Genomic DNA, 25,357 nt, shown 5'->3' with positions numbered 1-25,357 from the left:
TCCACAAAGCAAAGAACCGAAAACCATTCCGGTCATTACACCCAGGCACAAAATCCCTCACGAGGTAAGCACACATCGCTCCCAGATCCGGGACAGGTGGCACACCAAGATAAGAACATGTACAACCCCGAAACGAGAGGCAGAGCAGAGCAGACCCAAAGCCAGCCACTACAGAGACCGACACCAGCAGCCCCCACAAAGGGAAGGAGACACTCCCACACGCACGGCTGCAGCTGCACCTGCTCCGCAGCCCTCCTCCTCAGCAGCCTTACGAGCACAGACAAACCCCAAAGCAGTCCGAGCCCCGCTGAAGACAGCTGTCCGCAGTCTCTCTGCGAGAGCCCCAAGCAGAGGGGCTGAGCGATCCCAGTTCCCCCGCGCCCGCGGGACCCGCACAGCCCGTCCCGTCCCATCCCATCCCGTCCCCCTGCGGCGGACATCTTGTGCCCGCGCCCGCTCACCGTGTTAGCCGCGTGTACGAAGAGCCGCAGCCAGAAGCCGCACAGCCTCGGGGCCCACTGAGGAGAGGAGGCGAGAGGTGAGCGCCGGGCCCGCTCCCCGCAGCCCACCGCCCCGTCCACCCCACCCCGCGCTCACGGCGTCCCGCAGCGGGCGAGAGGCTGCGGCTCGACCCGGCTCCCGACGGTGCATCGTGGCGGCCGCGCTGCCCGTGTGCCGCCGCACGCAGCACAGGTACAGGGCGGCGGCGGGCAACAGCGCGCCGAGCAGCAACAGCAAAGCCAGCTCCATCGCGTCCCTTCCAGCCGAACCCGGAGCCGGCAATCCGCTATGGCGGCGGGGCGGTGCTCGGCTTCGGCCCGCCCGCTGCCGGCCCCCCGCGGGGCGGGATCGGAGGGTTTCCCGCGCTGCGAGCGCTGCCCGCCATGTCCCGCTTCTTCCAGGCGCTGAGCCGCGCCGGCAGGGCTCGGGCGGGAGGGCTGGGCGTGCAGGAGGAGGACGTGTCCCGCTGGGGGCTGACAGGTCAGTGCGCCTGGCGCCGGGGATACGCACCGATCCCGTGTGCTCCCCGGCAGCGGGTACGACGAGTGGCCCCGGGCCTGTTCAACCACGGCTATCGCTGCCACAGCGAATGTTATGCCCTCTCGGCTCGTTGCTTCTTACAGTCTTTCCTTCCTCTTTCAGTCACTTTGCTTTTTCCGTTCGAGCAGTATTTTGGTTTACTGAGCTGCTGTGGATGCCCCATTGCTGGAGGCATTCAAGGCCAGGCTCTGGATGTGGCTCTGGGCAGCCTGGTCTGGTGGTTGGCGACCCTGCACATAGCAGGGGGGTTGAAATCAGATGTCATTGTGGTCCTTTTCAACCCAGGCCATTCTATGATGCTATGATTCTGTTAAAGCTAAAATGTTTCTGTGCAGCCTGGTGAACTAAATGACTTTTAAAGGTCCCTTCCACTACTTAAGTCTGGATACAAGAAAAGGTCTTGAAAACTTCAATTTGACTTGTGTTTGCTTTGGTATATCATATCCATTAATAAGGGTTGCTCTGTGTTGGTGGTAGCTACAGGGATCTGCAGTTGAGGTCTGTTCTAGCATAAGCTGGAAAGCATCTTATTGGAAAGTAATCATTATGTTACTGTGGGCTGTTATAGAAAAAGATTTCTAAAATAATAGCCTGAAGAGTGTCCCTGGAAGTACTGCTTATGTGTTTAAAATGTGTCTGAAGCTGAAATCATAGAATCATAGAATGGGTTGAAAAGGACCAGAATGATCACCTGGTTTCAACCCCCCTGCTATGTGCAGGGTCGCCAACCACCAGACCAGGCTGCCCAGAGCCACATCCAGCCTGGCCTTGAATGCCTCCAGCAATGGGGCATCCACAACCTCCTTGGGCAACCTGTTCCAGTGCATCACCATCCTCTGTGTGAAAAACTTCCTCCTAATATCTAACCTGAATCTCCTCTGAATTCAGTTTCTGTCAGGAACGCAGAATGGAAGCCTGATTATCGTACTGGATTCCATATACAGACCTTTGTAATAACTTGGGGCCATTTTTGTGCATCCAAGTTCCTGAAGATGGTTTGATGTAATCTGTTTGCTGTAACAGCAGTGTTTCTGCTCTCTAGCAGAGTAATGCAGCTCCTGCTGAAAGCCTGGCTGCTTTTGCTGTAATGCAGCTGTTTGGAAGATCAGACCTGTGCAAGACCTGCTTCTGGTGGCTTCCAGCTGTAACAGTGCATACAGTGTGTTGGATGGCTATGTGACATTAACAGATTGCTTTTATTCACAGGCATTAAGCTTCGTCCATATCAATTAGATGGTGTAAACTGGCTGGTGCAATGCTACCAAGTCCAGCGTGGCTGTATCCTGGGTGACGAGATGGGTCTTGGGAAGACTTGTCAGGTGTGTCATCTTCTGAAAAATGACTTTTGCCTAACTTTTTTAGCTCAGGCTTCCCACAGAATGAAAAAAGCACCCTAAGCATGTAAGCAGCCACATGCTGAAGTCCTTACTCATAAGAGAGATCTCTTTTTTTTGTTCCTTAATCATGTAAAACCCCTGCTAGGTCCTGAGCAATGCTCCAAAAAAGTTTGAGGAGAGTTGTAAAAATATAAGTCATATTACACAGACGTATGAATGTGTAATTCATAGTAGTTTACAAATAATGTTAACTAGTTAACACAGCGAGTATGGAGCCAGTGATGTCATTTTGATGCTCCTGCAGTAGGATGATTTTTGAGTCTGTCAACACGTGGATTAAAGTTGAATACACATAGATATTTTTCAGGGTTTTTTTTTTAATTTATTTTTTAAGTGGGATTCAGTTTTGTTGGAGTGAATGATGATCGTGGTTTGGTTTCAGATGAGTCTTAAATAACAAACTGGCACCTTTAGGAAGTGATGGGTGGTAGATCTTTGTGACTGTTGGAAAAATGTCTTTGGAAAAGGGCTATAGATGTTGAGGTAATGTTTTAGGATGTAAGCTTTTATTTCATTGATGATGGATCCCCTTTGGTATTCTCTTAGCTCTGGTTTGTGTTGGAGAACTTGTGGGAAATCAGCTACAAACCTCAAGGGGACAGTTTATGCAAGTTCAGGAATTTCCTTGTTATTAAAAAAAATACTTTTTTTCATTGCCTTCTAGACTATTTCACTTCTTCTTTATTTGACAAAAAAATTAACAAACAAAGAGAGATCCCTGATACTTTGTCCTCTGTCTGTCCTGAGCAACTGGAAGGAGGAACTGGAGAGGTAAGTTTAAACAACTGTCCGACTCATTATAGTCTTGAATGATGAGTTACAAAGACTCTCTTCAAATATGCTCAGTCTAGCAATTTTCTTCCTTTCAGAAGGAAGAAAACAAAAGAGGGAAGCTACCAAACAACAAATTGATGTATATGTTGCTAGCAGTTAATGCATAGCCTATACAGTGCTGTGATACCCATGTGTTCATCCAACTTACAGTGTTGGATGACTGTCAGTAGACACTAGTTTTGTGCTTGTTGTTTTCTAACCCCCATGCTCAGCCTTTCTTAGGCAAATTCTGCTGAAGACAGACAGGATTCTGTATGATGAAAGGTAAGACCCAAACTGAATAGTGTGTTTCTTGGCATGCTCACACATGCATCTAAAATACCTTACGTCCATGCATGCAACCCATATTCACTAGGGTACAGCATCTGGGCTGATGGCACGTTTGCTATGCCCAGAGTCTGTATGTTTTTAGGCTTGAGCCCAAACATTGCTTTTGAGAGTAGTGGCTGAAAGCTATAGATTAGAACAGCTGTATTTCTGTGTGGTTGTTGAGCAGTGCTGTGTCAGAGACAAAAAATATTGAGGTTAGATTTTGAAATGATCTGGCCTGATTTGGATAAACAAGCAGCTGGAATAGCTGGAAAAAAAGTGCATCTTTGTATGACTTAATATGGTAAACTTCAGTAGTGAACAGCTATGTCAGAGGAACAATAGGCAGGCATTGGTAGTAGGATTAAGCAAGGAAGAACTTTATGGTTCCAACTCTTCTTCCATGGAACTGATTTTATCTGCCATCACTATGAGGGCTAGATTTTTTGAGCCCTCTTGGAACTATTTGCTGCAGACGTTGTTCACCTGTACTTTAGCTACCTCTGGACAAATTCTGTGCTCCCAGCCAGAGAATCACTTGCTTCTCATGAGCTTTTTCAGTTTCGAATAGCAGACCGACCGTTTGATTGGTTTTCCATCATCTGTGTTGAACTTTGAGATCTAGGAGAAAGCAATTTATGTGGCATTTGTCCAAACCAGAACCAGCAGCTCAGGTGCCAAGCTGGGATGCAAATTAACCAGGAAGGAGAGAGATTCAAGAGCTGAGATCCAGCGCCCAGGAGAACAAGGTACTATCTTTCTCTTGCTGTCTTTCTCTTGATGACAGGTTTGCTCCAGGTCTCTCCTTTGTGACATACATTGGCAACAAGGAGGAGCGATCCGAATTGCAGCAGAACCTGAAAGAGCAATCTCATTTCCACGTGCTCTTAACAACATATGAGGTATGTGTTGTCTTCGTCACTTGAAAAAAGGTCTCAGGTTTTTCCTTGCCTTTTCCATTCCTCTGTACACTATGCTTCAGCTCTTGCCCGCTGTACTCTAACCTCCCTCAGTGATTTCCTACTCTGCAGCCCACATCACCTGCTCATCTAAGTTGCTGCAGTTTTTGTGCCCTGAAGATAGTCAGATATAACCCTAGCTTTACCACACAGCTGTATCACACCTTGAATAAACAAATCAAAATCAGAAACATCTTTAACTGATGCTACATGGCATTTTCATTGCCTTTCTGTGCTGCCTTACAAACCTTCTGTATTTAATGGAAAACGTACCTGTGTGATGTTTATTAAGATTCTGTTAATTGGTTACTGCAGGAACGCTTTGAAAGAGCTTGCTTATGTCTGTACCTCTTTTGCATGCCCTCCTCAGCCAAAACCGGACTGCAAAATGGTGAGGTTTATATTAAAAATGATGGAATTTGGAGCTGAATCCAGTCAGTGCTTTACAGAGAACCAGTAGGATTGCTTCCTTGATCACTGCTTTGGGTTCTGCAGGGCCAGGTGCTTAGTTATGTGGAGTGAAAAAAAGCCTTTGTCTTTCTCTTATGATTCATTTCCACTCAGGCGTTATTTTGTATCAGTGCTTTGATTTTATTTTAACAGCCTCTTAACAAACAAACCGATTTGAAATTAAATGAGAAAGCTTCTTGCAGCTTCTTTTCTTTCTCCTGTTTGATCTCCTCTTCCTTTTGCCCCTTTGCTTTCCCTCTCAAGTATTTTACCATTTCCTTCCTCTAGGAGCTATAACCTGTGCTGATCACTCTGAACCTGCATATTTTTCCACAGTGCACAAGCAGGAGTGCAGTGATGAGCCTTGTCCTGAATGTGATAAGTGGAGGTGGTCATGCTAAAGCAATGCTGACAAAACAATCAACCACATGGAAATATTGACTTAGCTAGTATTTTTTCCATCTCTGTTGCTCTGATGATAAAATTCTGTGCTTCTTAAGGCTTATCAATTGACCCAGTTTCTCTTCCTCCTCGAATCCGAAGTTGGACAAGTAATGTGAGCACTTTAGGATATTAGCAGGTCAAATTAATCCACTGAAGCATGTGTTTGCTTAGAGTCAGAAAGATTGTAATGCTGGAGGTGCATGGTGTTTCTAAGAGAGTGTGAATGATACAAACAAATGTTACAGACTTGTCTGAAGATTTCCATGAATTCTCTGAGGTTTTACTACTGATGCTTTGCCAGAGGAGCATTAAAATGAAGAGTTGCTAAAGCTTGTGGTTACATTATCTGTTATGTTACTTTCCTTGGTAACTGATTTCACTCCAATCCTGCACTATTTCACCATAGTTTGCAATTAGACAGAAAGATGCTCTCTTTTGAACTATGTGTTAAGTTGTAAGTAACAGTTTTGTTTTCTTTCATTGCAGATTTGTCTGAAAGATGCAGCATTTCTCAAATTGTGAGTACAAGTTGTTATTACTATTATTATTTTAATTTAATTCTGCAAGTCTGTCAGAGATTTCTGAAATGTATATTTATCTGTGTGCAAGATTCTCCACGTTTTACAAGAGCCAAAGTTATTTTTCGATTATGATCAGGCTCCTTTACCAACTTTCAGTGTAGAGTCCTTAATGTCACTTAAGATACATGTGAACAGAGCAGTGGAGCGAAATATAGATACGTGTGATTCCAGCCCTTGTATTCCACTGAGAAGAAAGGTGTGTTGGTAAGAAAAGCTGGAGGGTCATGCTCTCCCCTCCCTGCCTATCCATCAGCCAGAACTGTGGAAGTCACTCTGAAATGTGGGAGTTGAAATCCTCACAGAAATGAGTACTGAGCGCTGAAAAGAGTTTGTATTAAGTCTGGTGGATCTAGTAGGCAGCAAGTGATTCTGCAGCCTAGACAATGTGATGGTGCGTGGACTGAGCTGAAATTCCACTCTTGGATGATTTGCAAAAGGTCACCTCTGCAATCACTAGCTCGTCATTGTTGCTGGGTTTTTGCATGGGTGTAAGGACCTAATTTCATGTCTTTTTCCACATGATAGATCTCCTTGAATGTTTGACTAACTTGTACTTGCATAATTTTTCCCACAGAAATGGAGGTGGAGAGAGAAACAGCAAATTCAAATGAACTTACTTAGTTTTGATTTCAGGCTGTACTTAAGAAGCAGTATTGGCTCTTGAAAATCTGTACTTGTGAATTCCTCCTACTCTTCCACCACATTTGTGATGCTTGCCTGTGGTTCATGGAGCGGGAGCCTCTTGAGTTCAGCCAAACAAAGCCATCACTTATTTCAGTCTTTTTGCATTGGCAGTAGTGATTTCTCTGCAAGTAATTGGAGATACTGTGTTGTTTGTTCACAGTTTTGACTGGGCTGCCTTGGTTGTAGATGAAGCTCACAGACTGAAAAATCAGAACTCTCTGCTTTACGAAACACTCACTGAGGTAAAATATACCAGCTATCTTTTACTGTATAAAGACTTTTCACTATAGGAGACAGATGTTCTGTTTATTTCTTTGTATTGTATTCTTATTAACCCTGGATCACAACCAGCTTCCATCATTTCCATCAGAATTGTTGAACAGATCCACATAGTTGGTGGCAGAGTGATAAGGGCCTATTGTTCTGGCCTTGTGTGGAGCTAGGCAGTATTTGGAGCTTGTCTCTCATTTTGGCTCGTGTTTGTACTTGAGTCACTGGAGCAATTCGAGAGACTGAAAAATGTAAAGAAACTGAACATAGCACTGAAGCACAGCTGTACTACTGAAGTGTTAGAAATCTGCCCAATGTTAGACTGTATAAAGTGACAAAGAGGGTATGTCCAGATCTTGGAGGGTGAAGGAATCCTTGCCTCATTTATGGGACCCTGGGTCATGAACTGTTGATTTCCATTGTCTCACTTAATAGAGCCACCCTTGTTTATTGAAATTACTAGAATTGCTCCAGCTTCCCTTGGGCTGTCCTGGATAAGACTTACTTTCTTGTGAATGAAATGAATGGCTGTGTGAAGGGTGCACTTCTTGTCACAGCAGTAAAACATGGACATTACATCTGGACTGGCATCAGCAGTGATGAGCTGCAATGCCTCTAAATGTACATAAAAAAAAAAAAAAAAAAAAAAAAAAAAAAAAAGATTCCTGAAAAGCTCAGCTCCTGAATCATTTAGAAGATTCAGTTGAAGTTGAAAAGAAATAGCAGTGATTCACCTTAGCTCTCCTGATGTATTTTCTTAAGAAAAGACGTGTAGTTTTTTTCAGTAGTAACCCTATTCCCAAGTCCCTTTCCAGAGATTGCTATATGCAGCATGGAGCAGATAATGTCACTCTGATTGTCAGACTAGATCAGAAAGTAGAAATTGAATGTGATTGTTAGCAATTTCATTTCACTGTCCTATTTCAGCAGCATTTTCGAGTTGTCTGTCATAACAGTGAGTATGCAGTATTGGATCTGGGAATTCTAATTTTGTTTTTGCATTTTGTTCTTATTTTGCTTATGCTGTCTTCTTTGCATTGGTGCCAGCCTAAGTTTGGTAGGGCTGTTTGACAGTCACACCATACCATATGTAATATGGTTTTGGCTGGCATTTGCAGTATTCTGCAGGCATTTCTATGCCACCTGTCATCTTTAGGTAAAGCATAAGAGGGAAGTGGGTGGAGCTGTACATTAAGTAAGTTTTCATTTCAAATGCTCTCTCCTTATCATTTTGTTTTGCTGTTGATTCTTTCAGCTCCCAGTAGGTTTCAGCCTGCTTCTCACAGGCACTCCAATCCAGAACAGCCTCCAAGAACTGTACTCCTTACTTAGCTTTATTGAACCTGATATTTTTCCTAGAAAACAAGTGAAAGAGTTTGTTGAATATTACCAAGCAGTTGAAAAGGAGTGTGAGCCAGGTAAGTAACAACTGATGCTGTACTTGAATCAGGACCAGCTGTTATCTTGACTGGGAGGCAGGCACATTGTATAAGTAATAGTTACTGATCTTAGTGTAGCCGCTAAGTACTTTAGGTGTGCAACTCTTCTGCTTTCTCTGTAAAACTGGGCTAGGATAATTTCATTAAGATTCCTTTATGCATTTATTTTTGAAAGTATAGTTGTACAGATACTGTGTAAATCCCTTATGCTTCATTGGTAATTTGTTATATCTTGCTTCTGAATAGCCAAAGAATTGCACAGTCTCCTGCAACCATTTTTGCTTCGAAGAGTCAAGTCCGAGGTGACTGCAGACCTTCCGAAAAAGGTGGAAGTGGTTTTGTACCATGGAATGTCAGCTCTGCAGAGGAAGTACTACAAAGCTATTTTGACAAAAGATCTAGGTAACTGAGGCATTTGAGTTCTATTGGTTGATTTTTGGGCTGCTTGATTCATGATTTTAGCCTGTGATAGAGGAAGAGACGTATGAATCTAGAGCTGGTCTCTCTCAGAGCTGAGGAGGGACAGCTTCAAGAATCTGCTCTGGATCAGCTTGTAGTTAAAAATCTCATGAACAAGTAAGCCTGCTCCTGTCCATTCTTTTTGTGTTCAAACAAAAAAGGTTGTACAGGAAATTCTATGTCTCTACAAATTTTCCAGTAGAAGTATAAATCTCACATAGCAAATTGAAACCTGCTGGATGTAGATTTGAGTGCCTTAGGAAACCACAGGACCATACGGACAATACAGCCACAGGTCCTTGTCCTAACAGCTCACTCTTTGTAACTTCATGTATGAATTAACTGTAACAGAGCATCCAGAGAGATGAAAGAGAACGTATTTTGTTCTCTGAAATCCTCCTTTTTCATTTCTATATACCACATGCAGTTTGTCAGTGTTTTTGTGTTGTAGGGAAACTGTAACTGGGGGGACGGTGACTCTCTGTTCTAGAGCTAATGCCTGCTGCATCGAGGAGCCACCATGCTTTGCATCATCACCATGAAAGCTGAATCTTCTTCTAGAGTCAGCAATGTCCACGTCTCTTTGTTTTCCCCCCAGAAATATGCATCTCTTCTTAACTTCCTGGTTACCCAGAAGATCTTTACTGTGTTGTATTACTTTCTTGGTTTTGTTCTTGGAAAGTTCAAATGAACTGTAACAAATTAGTTTTGATGATTTCTAGATCTACAACGCACTCTTAGAATAATATCATTGGCTCTTTCCAAGGAGTTGAGAAAATTCCGGAGGTTTTGACAAGGCAAAGTAGTAAAGGCTCTCTCTCTCAGAAAAAAGAAAAAGAAAAGTGAGGGGAATTTTTTTTGGCTCATGAGAACAGGTGTATTAGTCTTGGGATGGAAAATCAAGTACAAAAAATGATGTGCGAAGAGTTACTTCAATGCTGAAGCAGTGCAAAGCAGTGCTTAGGTGTTCTCAGTCACACCATTGGTGAAGCATGGGCTTTCCTGCTCAGTTCTTTTTTCTGCGCACTTTGTTCCAGATGCATTTGAAGGTGGAACAGGAAGGAAGGTTACACTTCAGAATGTCTTAACACAGCTTCGGAAATGTGTTGCCCACCCATACCTTTTCAATGGTAAGAAAACGTTCTCTCTTTCAAAATAGAATTTTTTTTCTGTATGCTTTTTTTTTTTTTAATTTAAAAAATTGCTTAGAAGGGGCAAGTAGTAAACAGTATTGCACCAGCTGTGGATTTGTGAGCAGTTCTAACACAGGACAGTTCATCAGTGATGATGAATGTAGGGGCTTGTGAAGTTTAAGTTTTCTACTTCAGCTCACCACTTGATTTGTCATAAGTGCATCTTCTCTCACCTAAACAATGAAATCATATTTCATTTTGTGAGGTACTTCCTGAAGTACTGAGGGTGGGTTTTTTTTTAGACAAAGACCATTATTTTTCAAACAAGCAAGCGTTCTGGGCATGCTTGGCAACATGGTCACTTAAAGGTTAATCATTGAGTTGATATCTGTATAATTAGGTATACTACTGAAACCCCTTTCTTTTCCAGGTGTTGAGCCAGAGCCCTTTGAGATTGGAGATCACATCATTGAAGCCAGCGGCAAACTATGTTTGTTGGATAAACTCCTTTCATTCTTGTATGATGGGTATGTTGTGTTGGGATGGGGAAGATAAGATGGAGTTGACACAGGGAGAAAAGATAAACTAAGAAGGAAAGCTGCCTTATTTATCCATAGATTGTGCAGATACCACAATCACACAAGCACTGCCCTATTTAAAGTATGCTACTAGCTATCAGAAGGAGATGATCTCAGTACAAAGAACTGCATTACAGGCTATAGAGGAATCTCAAAAAAAATTTGTAGCTTCCCTTTAAACATTTCTCAAAACACTTCACTAACTCTCACATATTCTCATATATTGCCAAATTTATTCTGGGAACCTGAGAGAATATATATCTGACAGGGCTTTCAGCATATATGTTTTTATTGAATTTCATGAGAGTAGCTTCCAATGCATCAGTTCAGGTCTTTTGCACTGCAGTGCTTCTATTACCCCAGGAGGCAGAATGCACAATGAGCCTGAAAAAGAAATTTGACAGGACCGAAGCCCCAGAATAAGCAGAAATTTTAGGTTTGGAACTAATATTCAAAACTCCTGATCTTGACCTCTGGTGACTTCAGAACCTGTAACACAACAACCTTAAATATCTCCCTACAGATCTCAGGTGGATGGCAAATCGAATCACAATCTGTGTTCTCATACATGTTCTTGTTTGATGCTTCTTGCACAATTCATAAATTCTACCTACTTTCTTAATCAGGCTGCAGTTTCCCTCTGAGTACTTCCAAAGCACAGAGCTTTAGAAGGGAAGTTCTGATGCAGTACTGGAGGGCTCTGTCTTCCTTCTGTACAGCATATTGTGAGTGGATGCCTCTCTCCCTTTGATGTCTTTGCCACAGGGACAGCCCTGTGCGACTCCTGAACTTGCAGTTGTTGATTTTAAACAAAGCACTCTCACACTGTCTGAGGCCCAGAGCAAGGAGAGTTGATTTCTCACTTAAATGCTGCTTGCAATTATATATGGGCACGGAGGGTCATTTGCTGGATGGGAAATTATGTTCTGTCGCAGAGATGCTGATACTACATTTTTTCCTGTATTTAAGATGTTTTATGTTACGTTGTTAGAGAGCAATCTAGTGTGGCAAGTCACGTGGTGAAGACCTTCATTGCACTACATTCAAACTGAGGATCCTTTTAGCCAGGATTCTCTGGGTCCTTGCCAAGGTGCATTTAGCCCACAGGAGTGTTGTGCCAGAGCCTTGTTACCTGTGACTCCACACTCTACACATGGCAGCTGATGCTATCAGGTGGGGCTGGTTGGCAACATTTGGTTGTGGGGCTGAAAATGTGAGGGAGTTGGCAGTGACTCTGTGAGGCTTAGTGCAGTGTTGTGGTGAGCTCTTGCTAAGTAGCAGTGGTTGGTTGAGCTACTGTAACGCCTCTACTGCTTTGTGAAATGCTGTCACAGTATAACGTTGCTGGTGACATCTCATATTCTTCTTCCAGTGGCCATCGTGTCTTGCTCTTTTCTCAGATGACTAAACTGCTTGACATTCTGCAAGACTACATGGACTACAGAGGTATGGTCTGCATGGTTTGGCAGCAAAGGGCTTATCTTAATGATCTGTGCCATATAGTGTTAGTCTGGTTTTGGCTGATCTACCTGAGATGGAGAATGTGATGGGTATTTGTTTCTTCTCAGTAGACAGAAACCATATTCTTACAGTTGACTGTGACCTGGGATTTGAATTAATCTCTTTGTGCAACCTGCCTGCAAGGAACTGGCACTTCAGCATTGTTCTTCAAAGTAGCTTGAACTTTGGTTCCTTGATAAAATCAAGCTAACAGATGGCAGAGTAGCAAAGTTTCATTATATACCTGTGGTTACTTATGTACCTGAGTCCTGAAGTAGTTGTAGTGCAGCCATTAGCATTCAATTCAGTTTGTCCAGTGCAGAACACAAATTGTGCCACATTTATACCAGGGAATTAGTTTTTGATTAAGTGAGAGCTCAGTATGACTGTTTTGGCAAGGCTGCCAAAGGGATCTTGAGACGTTTTCTTTTGTTTCAACCCACATGGCTCCATGCCTACTTAGGACTTCCCATGAAAGAGGCTTTTCTTTGGTGTTTATGGATTTGGACAACTAATGTTGCACTAAAAAGCCAAACGTAAGGCCATTTCCCATACTGCTTGCTCACAGGAAAGCACACATTGAAAGCAGTAGAAACTTGCATAAGAAAGATATGATGGTTATTGGCTTGTAGTGTGAAGCCAACAGCCAGCACAGTATAGTCTGAAATGGGACTCTGGGTTAATGTTCTTATGCTTTCGCTTTGTATTTCCCCATCTTGTTTCCATGCAGTAAATTAAATGCTAAGAGTTTCTGCTTCAGATTTAGCTAAATGAACCTTTGTTGACAGTCTGGGAGTCAGGGTCACTGGAAAGAAAAAGAGGAGTTGAAGGTGATAAAATGCAAATCAGTGTGGGAGGACTTGGCATAAAAAGTCAGGACAGCAGTTAATCTATGAAGAATGAAATAAGAAAGACAGAGTATAACCAGACTTTCAGAAACATACATTTTGTTGTTTGGAAAGGCTATAGCTATGAGCGGCTGGACGGTTCTGTAAGAGGTGAAGAGAGACACCTTGCCATTAAGAACTTTGGTCAACAGCCCATCTTTGTCTTCCTGCTGAGCACCAGAGCTGGTAAGTAAGGAAGGGAGAGACAACACGTGTCTTGCTTCTGCACTCTTCTTTTGCTGTCTTGCAAAATATCAGGGTGTTCTGAATCCTCCATATTCTGTTAATATGGAGGATTTTTGAGAGAAACAAGACGCATCGTGAATTTGGGCTTCTTAGTTGGGAGACCCAATTCCTGTGCTTTGCTTTCAGCAGCTGATGCTAAAATGCTTTTCAGGTTGCAGCTGTTTGAGTAACTTTTTTATTCTGAGCTCTGCAATGCCTTTCCCTGTGCCAGGTTAAACTGAAGGAATCTCACTAGCATTTTATTTCTGCAAGCACTTTATTTCTAAAGTTTCAGACTTTAGGCAGAAATAGACTTCCTCTAAATAAGCTGGTAGAATTGCTTCCTGAACATGGACGTGCACTCTAGCTGGCAGACAGACTCAGCTGAGAGCCTTTTACTTAGCAAAGACTGCAAAGAACACCACAGGAGTACTATCTGTACTTTGCCTCCTCTTAGCTCCCCGCATATCTGTGTCTCTTGAATGGTTTCCCTTCTTCCTGTCTCTTTATTCAGACCAGCACAAGAGCAGGCTTCTGCTTACCTTCAGAGAGAGGATCAGTACTGCTTGATCTAAAGCATCAGGCTCTTATTATGTTTTCTTCCTTTGGGTTTCTGCTCAGACTTTCCTGAATGAAACTGGCTTTGATAATATTGCAGGGTGTGGAGAGGAGCATATTGAGACTGTAGAGAAGCACCTAATGCTAAGTGTAAGAAATAGATGCTTCTTGTAACACTGTGCCTGAACTCTTCCTGCCCACGTCCACCAGAATCAAATTGCTTTTTAGTGCTCAGTGCTATGTCTGTCATATTCCATCTACCTGGGAACAGCGGTGTGAGCCATATTTCCATCCTTGTGTTATGGGCAGAGATTTTCAAGTGCATGACTGTCTCTACTTGCAAGATTATTCTGATTATTGTGAAGTACTCAGCACAAGTAGGAAGGAATGTACTTGAACAGGTTCCTCCCTCTTTAGCTGTAGTATGCTGTCACAATAGTGGATATTAAAAAAAAAATCAAAATCCTAACATTTTTTTCCTTTCATTCCACGAGAGTCCAACTCTAATTTCAAAACCTTTTAAAGTCACATATATACGTATACTCTGGCTGTTGTATGAGTGGGTGTGGTGTTTCCCACTCTTTCAGCAGTGTATTTACCTGTTATTACTGGACTTCAGCCAAGTCATAGCTTGGGCAGAGCTTTGTAGCCAGTTCTTGCTGCATTAGTCTTCCTGGCAGCTGAAGAATATGTCTATGTTATCAGTCTTGACAACCAACTGCCTTTTTATTGATTTGCTTGCATCCTTTTTTTTTCTTTTTTTGTTCCCCTACAATGCATAGTGCAGCTCTGTTTTGAGCTGTTGCAGAAAGCACAGAGAAATACAGAAATACCGGGCTTATCCATCTATTTGGATCTTTGTGAGACTCAGACTTGGGCTGAGAGATAAATTGAATATAGTTGATCAGATCTGACAGAACCTTGCATAGCATAAATTCTCCAGCTGCGCCTTTATTTTCTGCTGCTGACGTACTCTGTGATCTTCTTCTCTGTTCATAGGAGGAGTTGGCATGAACCTGACGGCAGCAGATACAGTTATTTTTACTGACAGTGATTTTAACCCACAGAACGACTTGCAAGCAATAGCAAGAGCTCACCGGATTGGGCAGCACAAGTGAGAAATGTTGCTGCTTCTCCTTAGGTTGTTTTTACTTTACTGATCCCTCTGTATCCCCTTCCATATTCATAAACAATAGTGTTAAAAGGTGTTAAGAGGACAGTAGATTGAAAGTCAAAGAAAGAGAGCAGAGATAATTTTGTCTCTGCTTTTCTTCTGCAGGCTTATGCAGTCCTGTCCTTGTTATGTGTCTAGGATGGGGGCTTTGTAAATTTGGAGGAGGATGGAATCTGGAGGATTGCCTGCATTCTTGCAGTGAACATTCATCCTGTGTCAAGAAGCAATTGCTTCAGTGTTATATTTATCATAGAATCGTAGAATGGTCTGGGTTGAAAAGGACCACGATGATCACCTTGTTTCAACCCCCCTGCTATGTGCAGGTTTACCAACCACTAGATCAGGCTGCCCAGAGCCACATCCAGCCTTGGCTCGAATGCCTCCAGGGATGGGGCATCCACAGCCTCCTTGCCTGTTCCAGTGTCACCACTCTCTGCTGTCTTTGTTGATTTTGCTCTTGCCTTTTTATCCCTACCAGAAGATTGCGTAAAGGAATAGTGTGCTGTGCCAGAAAACCATTTTAGTGCATCTTAAACAAAGAAAATAAAAAATTTTCTTGACTTTTTGAAGGCCTGTAAAAATTATCCGTTTGATTGGACGAGATACAGTTGAAGAAATAATCTACCGAAGAGCTGCTTCCAAGCTTCGACTGACAAATGCCATTGTAGAGGGAGGTCAGTTTGCCTTGGGAGTACACAAACCTCAGGATGCATCAGATTTACAGGTAAAATAGAGCAAAACCCTCAAGTTGACTTCAGTAACGTTCTTAGAAATGTTGGAGTGTTTCTCTATTTTTGTCTGACGTGAACCTGTCAAGGCACTTGAGTTTGGGAGGATATGCATTGACGTGACAGCTTTTGCATGCATCCTAGGAATCAACATTGCATTCCAGGTCCAGACAAGATTTGAAATTTGAAGACAGTTTTTAGAGTTTTGAGATGCATCTGTTGTGTAAAAAATGTGTTTTCTTGGAGAAGAGGAGAAGGCAAGAATGTCCCTTGTTCTACTTGTGTATTTTTTAATTATATAACAGGTCTAAAGTGGAGGCTGACTCATTGTTTCTCGGAACTTATCTGTCTCTCCTGCCTTTCTCTCTCAAACAGAGCTAATGATAAGTACTTTGACAGCTTTTGATTGCTAGTCTGCTAGTTCCTTTGGTCAGCCTTTGGTTGACCTCTTGGCAGATGTGTCTCAGGAGTCAGGGTGTGATTTATGATTCTGACCCAAAAGCTGAGTTTTGGGCTGAGAGCTTTGGTTGAAAACATCAAGCAAAGTGAAATTTGGAGGGATGTATCTCCTCTACGGAGGTAAATCGGGGAAAGGCTTGGAATTAATGCATCTTTTCCCACCCCCTGTCCCTTCATCAGCATGTACCTCAGCAATGATAGTTTCCATGAGTGAAGTGGAACTGAGCCCAAAGGAAATTCCTTGCTAATATTATGCTCCCTGTGAATTTTTGTGGGATATAGGATTTTATTTTATTTTATTAAGAGGTGGGGCAAAAACAAGCCCAGATTTTTTGGCTATAAGAAAGCTTCTTGAGTGCAGTCAGAATTATGCCATTTTTGCTGTTTGGCCTGTAGAGAAAAATGGCCTTTCCAGTCTGAGTGAGTATGTTTGAGGGAAATATGTTACAAGAGCCTGTCTCAATAGGTGTTGAGACAAATGAGCATGTTAAAGTGCAAGTATTTTGACAGATAATACAGAAGATAGATTTCTTCACTTTTACAACCTTTCCATTTATGTCTGAGAAGCTTGAGTCATAGAGATTTGTGTGGAAATAGAAGATACTCGTACTGAACTTTCTTTTCTGTTTGATAAAGCTGAGTGAAATCCTGAAATTTGGCTTAGATAAATTGCTGTCCTCTGAGGGAAGTACTGTCCAGGATGTGGAGCTGGAAAACATCCTTGGAGAGACAAAAGGAGGGAAGTGGGTAATGGACGTTGTCCTGCCACATGAAGAAGAGAAGAAGGAGGATGATACAGAAAGTAAGTTACAAATTGAAATACCTATGGAGTGCATGACACTTGGGAAATAGTAGAGGATGTTTCATAGAGAAGGGTGGTATTTTTCAGGTAACAAGGAAATTGGGCTTGTAAAGAAAAGTGGCCTGTCCATTATCTCAATTTCTGAGCTTAAATTGGACTTTTTCTTCTTTTTGCAACCTTGCTTGCCTGAAACGTTGATAACAATATTTGCCCAGCTTGTTGGCCAAGGGGTCTGAATTCCTTAATGTGTTTCACATATTTTGAGACCTCAGAAAAGAGGAAATACTCAAATGGCAACTGCTGTTATTCTCATGGAGAATCATTAAGATAGAATTACAGATGTAGAGAGATAACAATAACTTAAGGAAAAACTATATAGTAACTCTTTTGTATCTGTCTCCATACAAAAGATTATTGGCCATGAAAAACACAAGTTAAAATGACCTTAAAAATCAAAATATGAGATAAGAAATGCAGAGCCATTGAATCTGAACAGCTAGAACAAACCTGTTTTGTCTTCATTATTCTACTTTCCCATAAAAATGTAACTTAATCGTGATTAGTTCTCTGTATTGTATGAGAATAAATTTTAAGGATACTTTCTTTCTTGTAGTACCATGAGACAGACTGACTTTCTGCTTTGTACTCAAAGTACACCATAGCACTTAAATACAGATCTGTGACTGAAGCAGAAAGCTTTTGTTGAGGAAGCAAATCTTGATTCTGTTCTTTTAACATTATGCTGACTCTGGTCATATAAAAGACAGTAAATGTATTTTTCTGCTGAGGGTAGAACAGTGTAACTGGGGAGCCTAATTGTTTTTGATCTTGCTATATATTTCAAGTGTTAGTGGCTTTCAATTCCTTTTTATACTTGTAAATTATTTTTTGAAGATCACATGTATGTGTATGAAGGCAAAGATTATTCAAAAGAACCCAGCAGAGAAGACAAAAAAGCATTTGATCAGCTTTTGGATCTTCAGAAAGCCTTGACCGAAGAGACCAGTAAAGAAGGGAGAGCTCTCCGAAACAAAGCAAATGTAAGGCAAAAGACATGACAAAGCATATGATGCTCTTAATTGCTTGTAGAAAATGAAGCTGACAGTTTCCTCTCTTTACTTACAGCTCACAAAAAAAAAAAAAAAAACCATGTTAAAAGATTCAGATGCCATTGTAGTAAGATTGGCTCTTGAATCTGAGGGTTGGACAATTCAGTGATTCTGGCAACAGATCATAGATGGAATGCTGGGTAGTAATATAAACTTAGATCACAAAACCACCCATTTGTTTGACATCTAGAATCTGATGGTTAAGAGCTGTGGGCAAGTAGACAAATGGAAAAGGAGTGCAGGAGGAAGTTCTTTACTGTGAGAGTGGTGAGGTGCTGGAACAGGCTGCCCAGAGATGCTGTGGATGCCCTGTCCCTGGAGATGTTCAAGGCCAGGTTGGATGGGGCCCTGGGCAGCCTGGTCTAGTATTAAATGGGGAGGTTGGTGGACCTTCCTGTGGCAGGGGTTTGGAGATTTTTGATTCTTGAGGTCCCTTCCAACCCTGGCCATTCTGTGATTCTGTGCAGCATAGAGTGGGCACCAGACGTGTGCTTGAGATGAGCATTTTGGTTCTGAATTGCAGCTTTCTTTCTCTAGACTCTTCTTACAGGGCTCCGGGACCAGTCAACAAGGAGAAAACACTTGTTGAGCACAGAGGAGCTGGAGGCAAGGAGGAAGAAGCGCCAAGAGGCAGCTGCAAAGAGAGCAAAGCTTATGGAGGAAAGGAGAAAGGCAAAAGCAGAGGCAGAGCACATGAAAAAGTATGGCTCGTACTGCATCAACTACTTTTAAATTGGTGTCTGTTACAGGGTCCTCTAGAAATGTGCTCTGTATCCACTCTGGAAGGTGGGGCTGAGAATGAGGGAGGAGAAGATGACAAAATGGCTGCAGATCAATCTCTTGAGAGAGTTAGCTTCATACATGAGGGTATCTCTGAATATTTCACATCTAATTTAACTCATCATGATTGGCCTGAATGCGAACCTCATATCTGAGTGTATAGTGAGCTTTTGGGACAACCTACATCTGAAGTGTCAGACTTGGTCCCTGTGTCTCATTCTAATATCTGTAACTCTTTGGCACGTGTATGAACTTCTTCTTCCTATCTACTTTTCCTTTTCACCAGTCCTTCCGCTTCGTCATATGCTTACTTTTTCTATGCCTACAATCAATTTATCACACCAGCACATGGCTGTTAATATCACAGATACTAGCTAGGGAAATCTTGGTTCCTATCTAAAACAGAGGAGGGCAGCAGAGAAAATGCAGATTGGGATCTCCTGTGTTTTGCTGTAGTCATTTAAAACAAGGTGTAGACCCCCCCCCCCCCCCAGTCTTTGCTTATTTTCATTGAATTTCTTCTCTTGTTTCAGGATGGCTTGGTGGGAGTCAAATCATTACACATCTACCTGTCTCCCTTCAGAGGAAAGTGAGTCTGAGGAAGAGTTTGAGGAGGGAGAGGCTGAGATGAATGTGGATTTGGATTACAGAGATGTAAACTGTATCAAGTACATTATGGGAGATGTCACTCACCCCAAAGCAGAAGAGGAGGATGCCATTATTGTCCACTGCCTGGGTAGGACTTATGACAACAGAACTACTGTAAAGTGGGCTGGGCAAGGGGCTGAATTGTACTTCCTAGCTTGGTACTTTTTAATTCCATACCAGACTGAAGTCATTTTGAGTCTGACTTGTTGTTGAGTGATATAGAGTCAGTATAGAGTCTACTTCACAATGTATAACCCACACAAGTGTTAGGAAGGGGTATATGGGTCTGTGTTTCTGGGTGAGTGGGTGAGCCTCTTGAAAGATATGTCTAGAAACTGTACTTCTGTAGACACGCAGGGACAGTGCCTATGAAGGTGAAGGCCTTATATTCACCCCATGTAAGCTGTAAGGACTGAACTAAGATATTAAAAATCGCCTCCCTTATGCAGTCAGCAGAGAGAGATGGACTATTTCAGAGGCTGAGGTCAGAACTACACTCCATGAAAGGTGCTTGTCTCTCTGCAGAGAGTTGTAAGTACAGAGGTTCTAAGCTTGTTGCTAGTTTTAGGACCTCTGTCAAGATACTGAAGCTGAGGGAGAGAAATTCAGGTTGCAGAGTTCTTTCAGAATCAGTGTTGAAGCTCTTACCAAGGCTATAGCAGAATGTTATAAGCTGCTTTGGCTTACGTTAAACTCAGCATAAAAACTCATGGTTAAACTGGAAATGCCAAATGACAAGAAAAGCCCACGAATAACAAACATCTAATTGTGGGAAGCCCAAAACACCAATCTGGGGACATAATATGTGCATGTTCTCCCTGGGTATGAGAGTACTGACAGTTTTATGTGCTCAGTACTATGATAAATACTTGGTTGAATATCCACAGTGGGCAGTCAGAAGGAATTCTTATTGCAGTCTTTTCAGGGAACTGTGACAAGTTTGTTTTTCCTCAGTGGCTGAGGTTTATCCTTTAGGATAGTCCCTTGCATGCTGGTTCACTTCAATTCACCTGTGGTTCTCATATCTGTTTTTGATGGTCATTCATTGCATTCGGCCAGAGTAGGGCCCTTTTCCTTCTGGAATGGTTTTCAATTTCAGTTTCTAAAAGACTGATCTGTCATTGCATTCCAGATGACTCCGGCCGCTGGGGAAGGGGTGGTTTATTTACAGCTCTGGAGAGTCGTTCTGATCAGCCAAGAAGAATATACGAGATGGCAGGGAAGATGAAAGGTAAGAGATTAAAACATGACCCTAGTCCAAGATACTTAAGAGTTTCAATCCCAATGTTGTTGCAGGAGTGAGGAATCTAAATACCTTTGTAGTTGTGTTTTTAGCTCTTTCTCTAGATATTTGTATCCCTAGCTCTGCAAGCACTTTGACTTGACTTGTTGGAGTCTGAGAACTCTGCATAGGAGTTGGTTGATCTGATCAATTCAGCAAGTTGTCAAAAAATAGAAAAAAATCACCATTCACACGTTATTTTTCCTCATAGAAGGTAGAGCCCATCATCTTCTGTCAGAGTGCTTTTAAGAAGGATGAAAGACATCTGAGTCAGTATCCAGTTGTAATTTTTATTCTCTCCAAACATTAATCTTCTCCTGAACATGTGTTAGCAGTCTTGAGCTACCTGCAGCTGATAAGAATGCCCATCTTGCTGTAGAAGGACCTGTTGTTTTTTCTAACTTTCTGGTTGATTCTTGTTTCAATGTCTCTCTTTCTGTCTGTGGTTTTTAACTGGGTGGTGTGTCTCTGTGTGTTGGGGCAGGTTTATGTCTGTCTTGTTTCCTTGGGCTCTGACTGTTGAATCCGTTATGAGGAGACAGACAAGAAGAATAACACAGAACATGACAGTGAAATCTCTGCAGTCTTCAATCCCTATTGACTCTTCAGGACTGATTTATTTATTTGTTTTTCTTCTGTTCTTATTTTCTGGGTAGACCTGCAGTTAGGAGGAACCTTGTTATTTCCCATTGATGATAAAAAGTCCAGGAGAAAAGGACAAGACTTGGTGAGAATGAGAAGATCCATTTTGAGTTGCTCTCCTTACATGATTTTGAAACTGTGTTTAGTGAACTTAATGTCTTTTTCCCAATAATAGTGGCCCTGAATACTGAAAAAGGCTAAATTGCCATTAGAGAAAAAATGAGAGTTTTATTTAGAGTTTATTAAAGCTAATTGTTAATAATGCAGTTTTCCAGCAACTATTGCTGTGTCTCTTAGCACTGTATTTAGACTCCATTTCATTTTTTGTGTGTTTTCTCCTTAGTTGGCCTTGATTGTAGCTCAGCACCGAGATCGGTCCAACAACTTGTCTGGCATTAAGCTGTCTGCTTTGGAAAAGGGCCTGAAGAAGATTTATTTAGCAGCTAAGAAAAGGAATGGTAAGTGGTTGTGTGGTGGAATAGTGACTCCATAAGTACATATGTGATGATCAATTTCCACCTTTATTATTTTTTTCTGAAGTAAAGTAAGATTGAGATTTCCATGGATATGTTGCGTTTCAAAATATTCCTTCTGTTCTTGTTGGGTAGTTTGAACTTCTTATCTAGACTGCTTTCTGTAAGAGTATCTTGTCCTAAAGAGTGTCTTTCTTCACTTCTCAGCAACAGTGCACTTTCCACGTATTGGGTATGCAACAAAAGATTTCAACTGGTATGGTACCGAGCGGCTCATCCACAAGTACTTGGCAGCACGGGGTATCCCCACACTCATGTATCCTTTCGGAATAAGTTTTGTTTGGTTCATAATCTGATTCTGCAATGATCCCCTAAATATCTTGGTGGGTAAAAAGCAAGGAAATGAGGCAAGAAACAGATGTCACGATCCAGCTAAAAACTCAATTTATCTGACTTCACTGTCATCCAGGTACTCATTACACAGTAAGGACATACTGCTTTAGGCAGTAAAGATAGATTAATGGATTTGGTATGTCTGTTGGAATTTTTTTGGAAGTAGAGGCTAATTTTCTATTGACAGCCATCAGCTTAACTTCATATGTCACGACTGTGATGGAGACAACTGAAATTTCAGAATAATGGAAGTGACTCAGAAAGTAGCAAAACTGAGGAGGTTGGAAAAAAATACATTACAGTGTTCCAAGCAAGCTATATCTTGATTCTTTGGCTGAACTTGGTGGAGTTGGTGTGTTTTGCGACAGACTCGTAACCAAACAGCTCACTCCTTTTGCCTTACAGGAAAGGAAACAGATATTTATCTTTTTTGTCAATTCTCTGCAAAGACATGCTTTTCTACAGAGCCATTGTCAGCAATGCTGTGAAACTGAAAATCTGAAAGAGAGACGATAGTATACAAGGCATTCTGCCTCCTTGCTTTGTAAATCTCTGGGTGGAAGTGTTGTCTGGCATTCCAAAGCATTTCCTTGACACTTCTTTTATTAGATACTACTTCCCTAGAAATAGAGGGTCTGCTTCACAACCATCTTCATCAGTAACAGCCTCAAAGCCATGAAGGTAGAAAATTTTACTGAGAAACATGCACAAAACCCAAGGATCTTTATAACTTCATGTAGACAGTCTTCAGTGTGCATCCACTTCAGAAACATATCTTACACAGCCATTTCTTATCTCTGTACCTCTCTGCTTTTATTGGTCGTAACATTTATGTATTGTCAATGGCTCTAAAATGGAACTACACTGTTTCAGAGTTCAAAGAGACTTGAGATAAGGATGGCACAATCCTAAATTTTTTTTGAAGATGAAAAATTAAACTTTCATCGATGGTCACTTCTTATCTCTTACATTATTTTATTTCTGGGGCTTGGAATGCAGTATCATTTGACCTTTTTTTTCATCTCTTTCAGATTTCATCCCTTGTCACACTGTACTTTTCTTCACCAGCTTTTAATGGTTTCCTGGGACTGTCTAAATGCGCACAAGGCTCTCAGTGGAAAGAGTCTGTATTAATGACACCATATGACACCTGCACAGTGTAAACTCTTATATATTGTTCCAGTTCCCCAGAAGCCCAATTGACTTGCATTTGTTCAAATATAAAATTTAACCACATAATGATGCACTTACAATCTAGCAGAATCCTGACCAGAATTCTTGGCAAAGGCTTGCAAGGCTGCTGAAATTTGAGACTGGTTTTATAAATGACACACTTCCCACAACTGCTTTTGCATTACGCAGTTCTTTGACTGCTGCAGCTGTCATGCAAAACCAGTTTTTTATTTGCTGGCCAGAATGCTGTGTGAAAGGTACCATCCTTTGATCCGACTAAAGAAAATCTTAGTGCAGGTTTTTTGATGTTACCTTTATTGCAAAGATCTTTCCTGATTTTTATTTTTATTTATTTTTTTTTTGTGCTATTGGCACTGTTGGCTTTAGTGTGTAGGGTACAACCCAACAACAGTAGCTCTCATAGCAGGTGTTTTGTCCATAAAGAAAGACAGTGAAGTGCCAAACTTAATTCATTGGTAAGCTCAGCTTCCAAAAGGAAGACACCCCACAAGCAACGGAAAGTATGTCTTTAAATATCTAATTGCCAACACACGAAAAGTGTGTTGAATCTACACTGTCTCTGTAGCAATATCTGTTTACTTAATATCAAGCCTGACATTTAGCATGGTTCATTTAGCTGATTGATGTGCTCCATGCTAGAAGGAGCCTTCCCAAACTGGACTTTCTGTTGCGTGTTGTTAGCTGTACCAGGAAAGCTGAAGTGATTCATTATCTTCTTTGACCCCACTGAAACTACTACTGCAAAGCTTCTCTGTGGGTGTAAGACCTTTTCTTTGGCTTCTCAGAGGAATAATGCTTGTTGTATTTGGCAAAGGGCTTGTGGGAGCAGAGTCTGACTGTGCAGTGTTTCTGGGGTGAAAGGTGGTGAATAGATGTACATGATGTTTTTACTCCTTAGGTGAACTGGCACTCTTCCAGCTGGCCGGCTGGTGGCACTGTTAATCAGCTGCAGCAGCACACGTTGCTCTCGGGCCTCTTTTCAGAGAGCAGGGCCATGATCTCCTGCCTGGAAAAATACTAACTCTTTGCCAGAATGAGAGTGTTAGTTATGCTTTTCTCTTGGTCAGCTTCAATGAACGCTTAATGTGTAATTTCGGTCTGAAGACTCGAGGCTCTGTACCTCTACCTCTTGATTTCCTTTATATTTATTGCCCTTTAAAAGGTTTAATTCCCGAGTGTTCCAGCACGTGCAGATTTGTTCTGTAGCTACATGCACACCTGTGGCCAAATCTTAGCCCAGCTACAGGTCCTCTGGCCACCATGCAGTTACATGTGACCAAAGTTTGTAAGTACTGAGCATAACGTATACTACAAGCACAGCCAGGTATTTCTATTTGAGACCTCATGGTTTCCTTCTATGAGAAGTTGGGACTCTGCTCCTGTCCTGTGTCCCCACCCCTTCAGCACATCTGACGGAGACATTAAGGAGAGGAGGGCATGACTTCTTGCTTATTAATGTCCCTTACCCTTTAAGTTAATGTCCACAGGGGGCTGAAAGGATCGTGTCACATGCAGGGGATGGTGCAGAGCAGATTCTAGTCCTCTGACTTGGAGACAAGTCAGTCAACAGACATCCTCTTTTCCCCTTCTATTCTTCTTGGCCTGTAATTTACCTTTTTTCCTTTTAAATTTACCTAGGATATGCTTCTGGAGGGGATTGTTTTTTTCTTTTTTGAACATTGAAGTTTACAGAACCCAAAGGAAGGTCCTATCTCCAACTGCTTTGAATCTGAAATAAGATTTCAGCTGAATCCTGAACTGTGTTTTGTAAAATTTCTCCCAAATGAAGCTTTCCTAGTTTGCTACCCACCACCATTTCTCTTTATTTGGGCAGAAATTGTGTATTTTGGATGATGAATTCCATAAAGGACTCTGTAGCTTTTTTGCTAGTTGCTATGCAAAATAAATGTCATGCTGTTTCTTCA

General features: G+C 41.9%; 2 protein-coding genes across 4 annotated transcripts in view; one reads left to right on the top strand and one right to left on the bottom strand.

Moving 5' to 3' along the window:
- LOC100547402 (uncharacterized) overlaps positions 1–831 on the bottom strand; it is a 19,355-nt gene extending 18,524 nt beyond the window's left edge. Inside the window, exons 1-2 of one of the 2 annotated variants that reach the window (XM_085237018.1) lie at positions 598–831; positions 462–518 (exon numbers count right to left, since the gene is read on the bottom strand). In XM_085237018.1, the coding sequence (XP_085093144.1) occupies positions 462–518; positions 598–750 (210 nt within the window). In that variant the 5' untranslated portion in view covers positions 751–831. The remainder of the gene's footprint in view (positions 1–461; positions 519–597) is intronic. The other variant, XM_085237008.1, reaches the window with a different exon arrangement.
- On the top strand, positions 831–25,357 carry CHD1L (chromodomain helicase DNA binding protein 1 like). 2 transcript variants are annotated; one of them, XM_085236990.1, is made up of 23 exons: positions 831–981; positions 2,248–2,360; positions 3,103–3,209; positions 4,369–4,483; positions 5,921–5,952; positions 6,860–6,941; positions 8,225–8,387; positions 8,655–8,810; positions 9,905–9,997; positions 10,431–10,527; positions 11,951–12,024; positions 13,041–13,151; positions 14,748–14,862; positions 15,493–15,646; positions 16,746–16,911; positions 17,806–17,951; positions 18,558–18,721; positions 19,334–19,536; positions 20,581–20,679; positions 21,387–21,457; positions 21,716–21,830; positions 22,053–22,161; positions 22,848–25,357. In XM_085236990.1, the coding sequence occupies exons 1-23, from the start codon at positions 885–887 to the stop codon at positions 22,915–22,917; spliced, it is 2,652 nt and encodes an 883-aa protein (XP_085093116.1). In that variant the 5' UTR covers positions 831–884; the 3' UTR covers positions 22,918–25,357. The 2 variants fall into 2 exon arrangements, 1 of the variants encoding a protein (XP_085093116.1); XR_014886698.1 differs by lacking the exons at positions 21,387–21,457; positions 22,848–25,357.

This window comes from Meleagris gallopavo, chromosome 1 (genome assembly GCF_905368555.1).
Source record: "Meleagris gallopavo chromosome 1, MGAL_WU_HG_1.1, whole genome shotgun sequence".
Lineage (NCBI taxonomy): Eukaryota > Metazoa > Chordata > Aves > Galliformes > Phasianidae > Meleagris > Meleagris gallopavo.
Note: the sequence above shows the minus strand (reverse complement) of the source record. Positions and strands in the feature narration are given on the sequence as shown.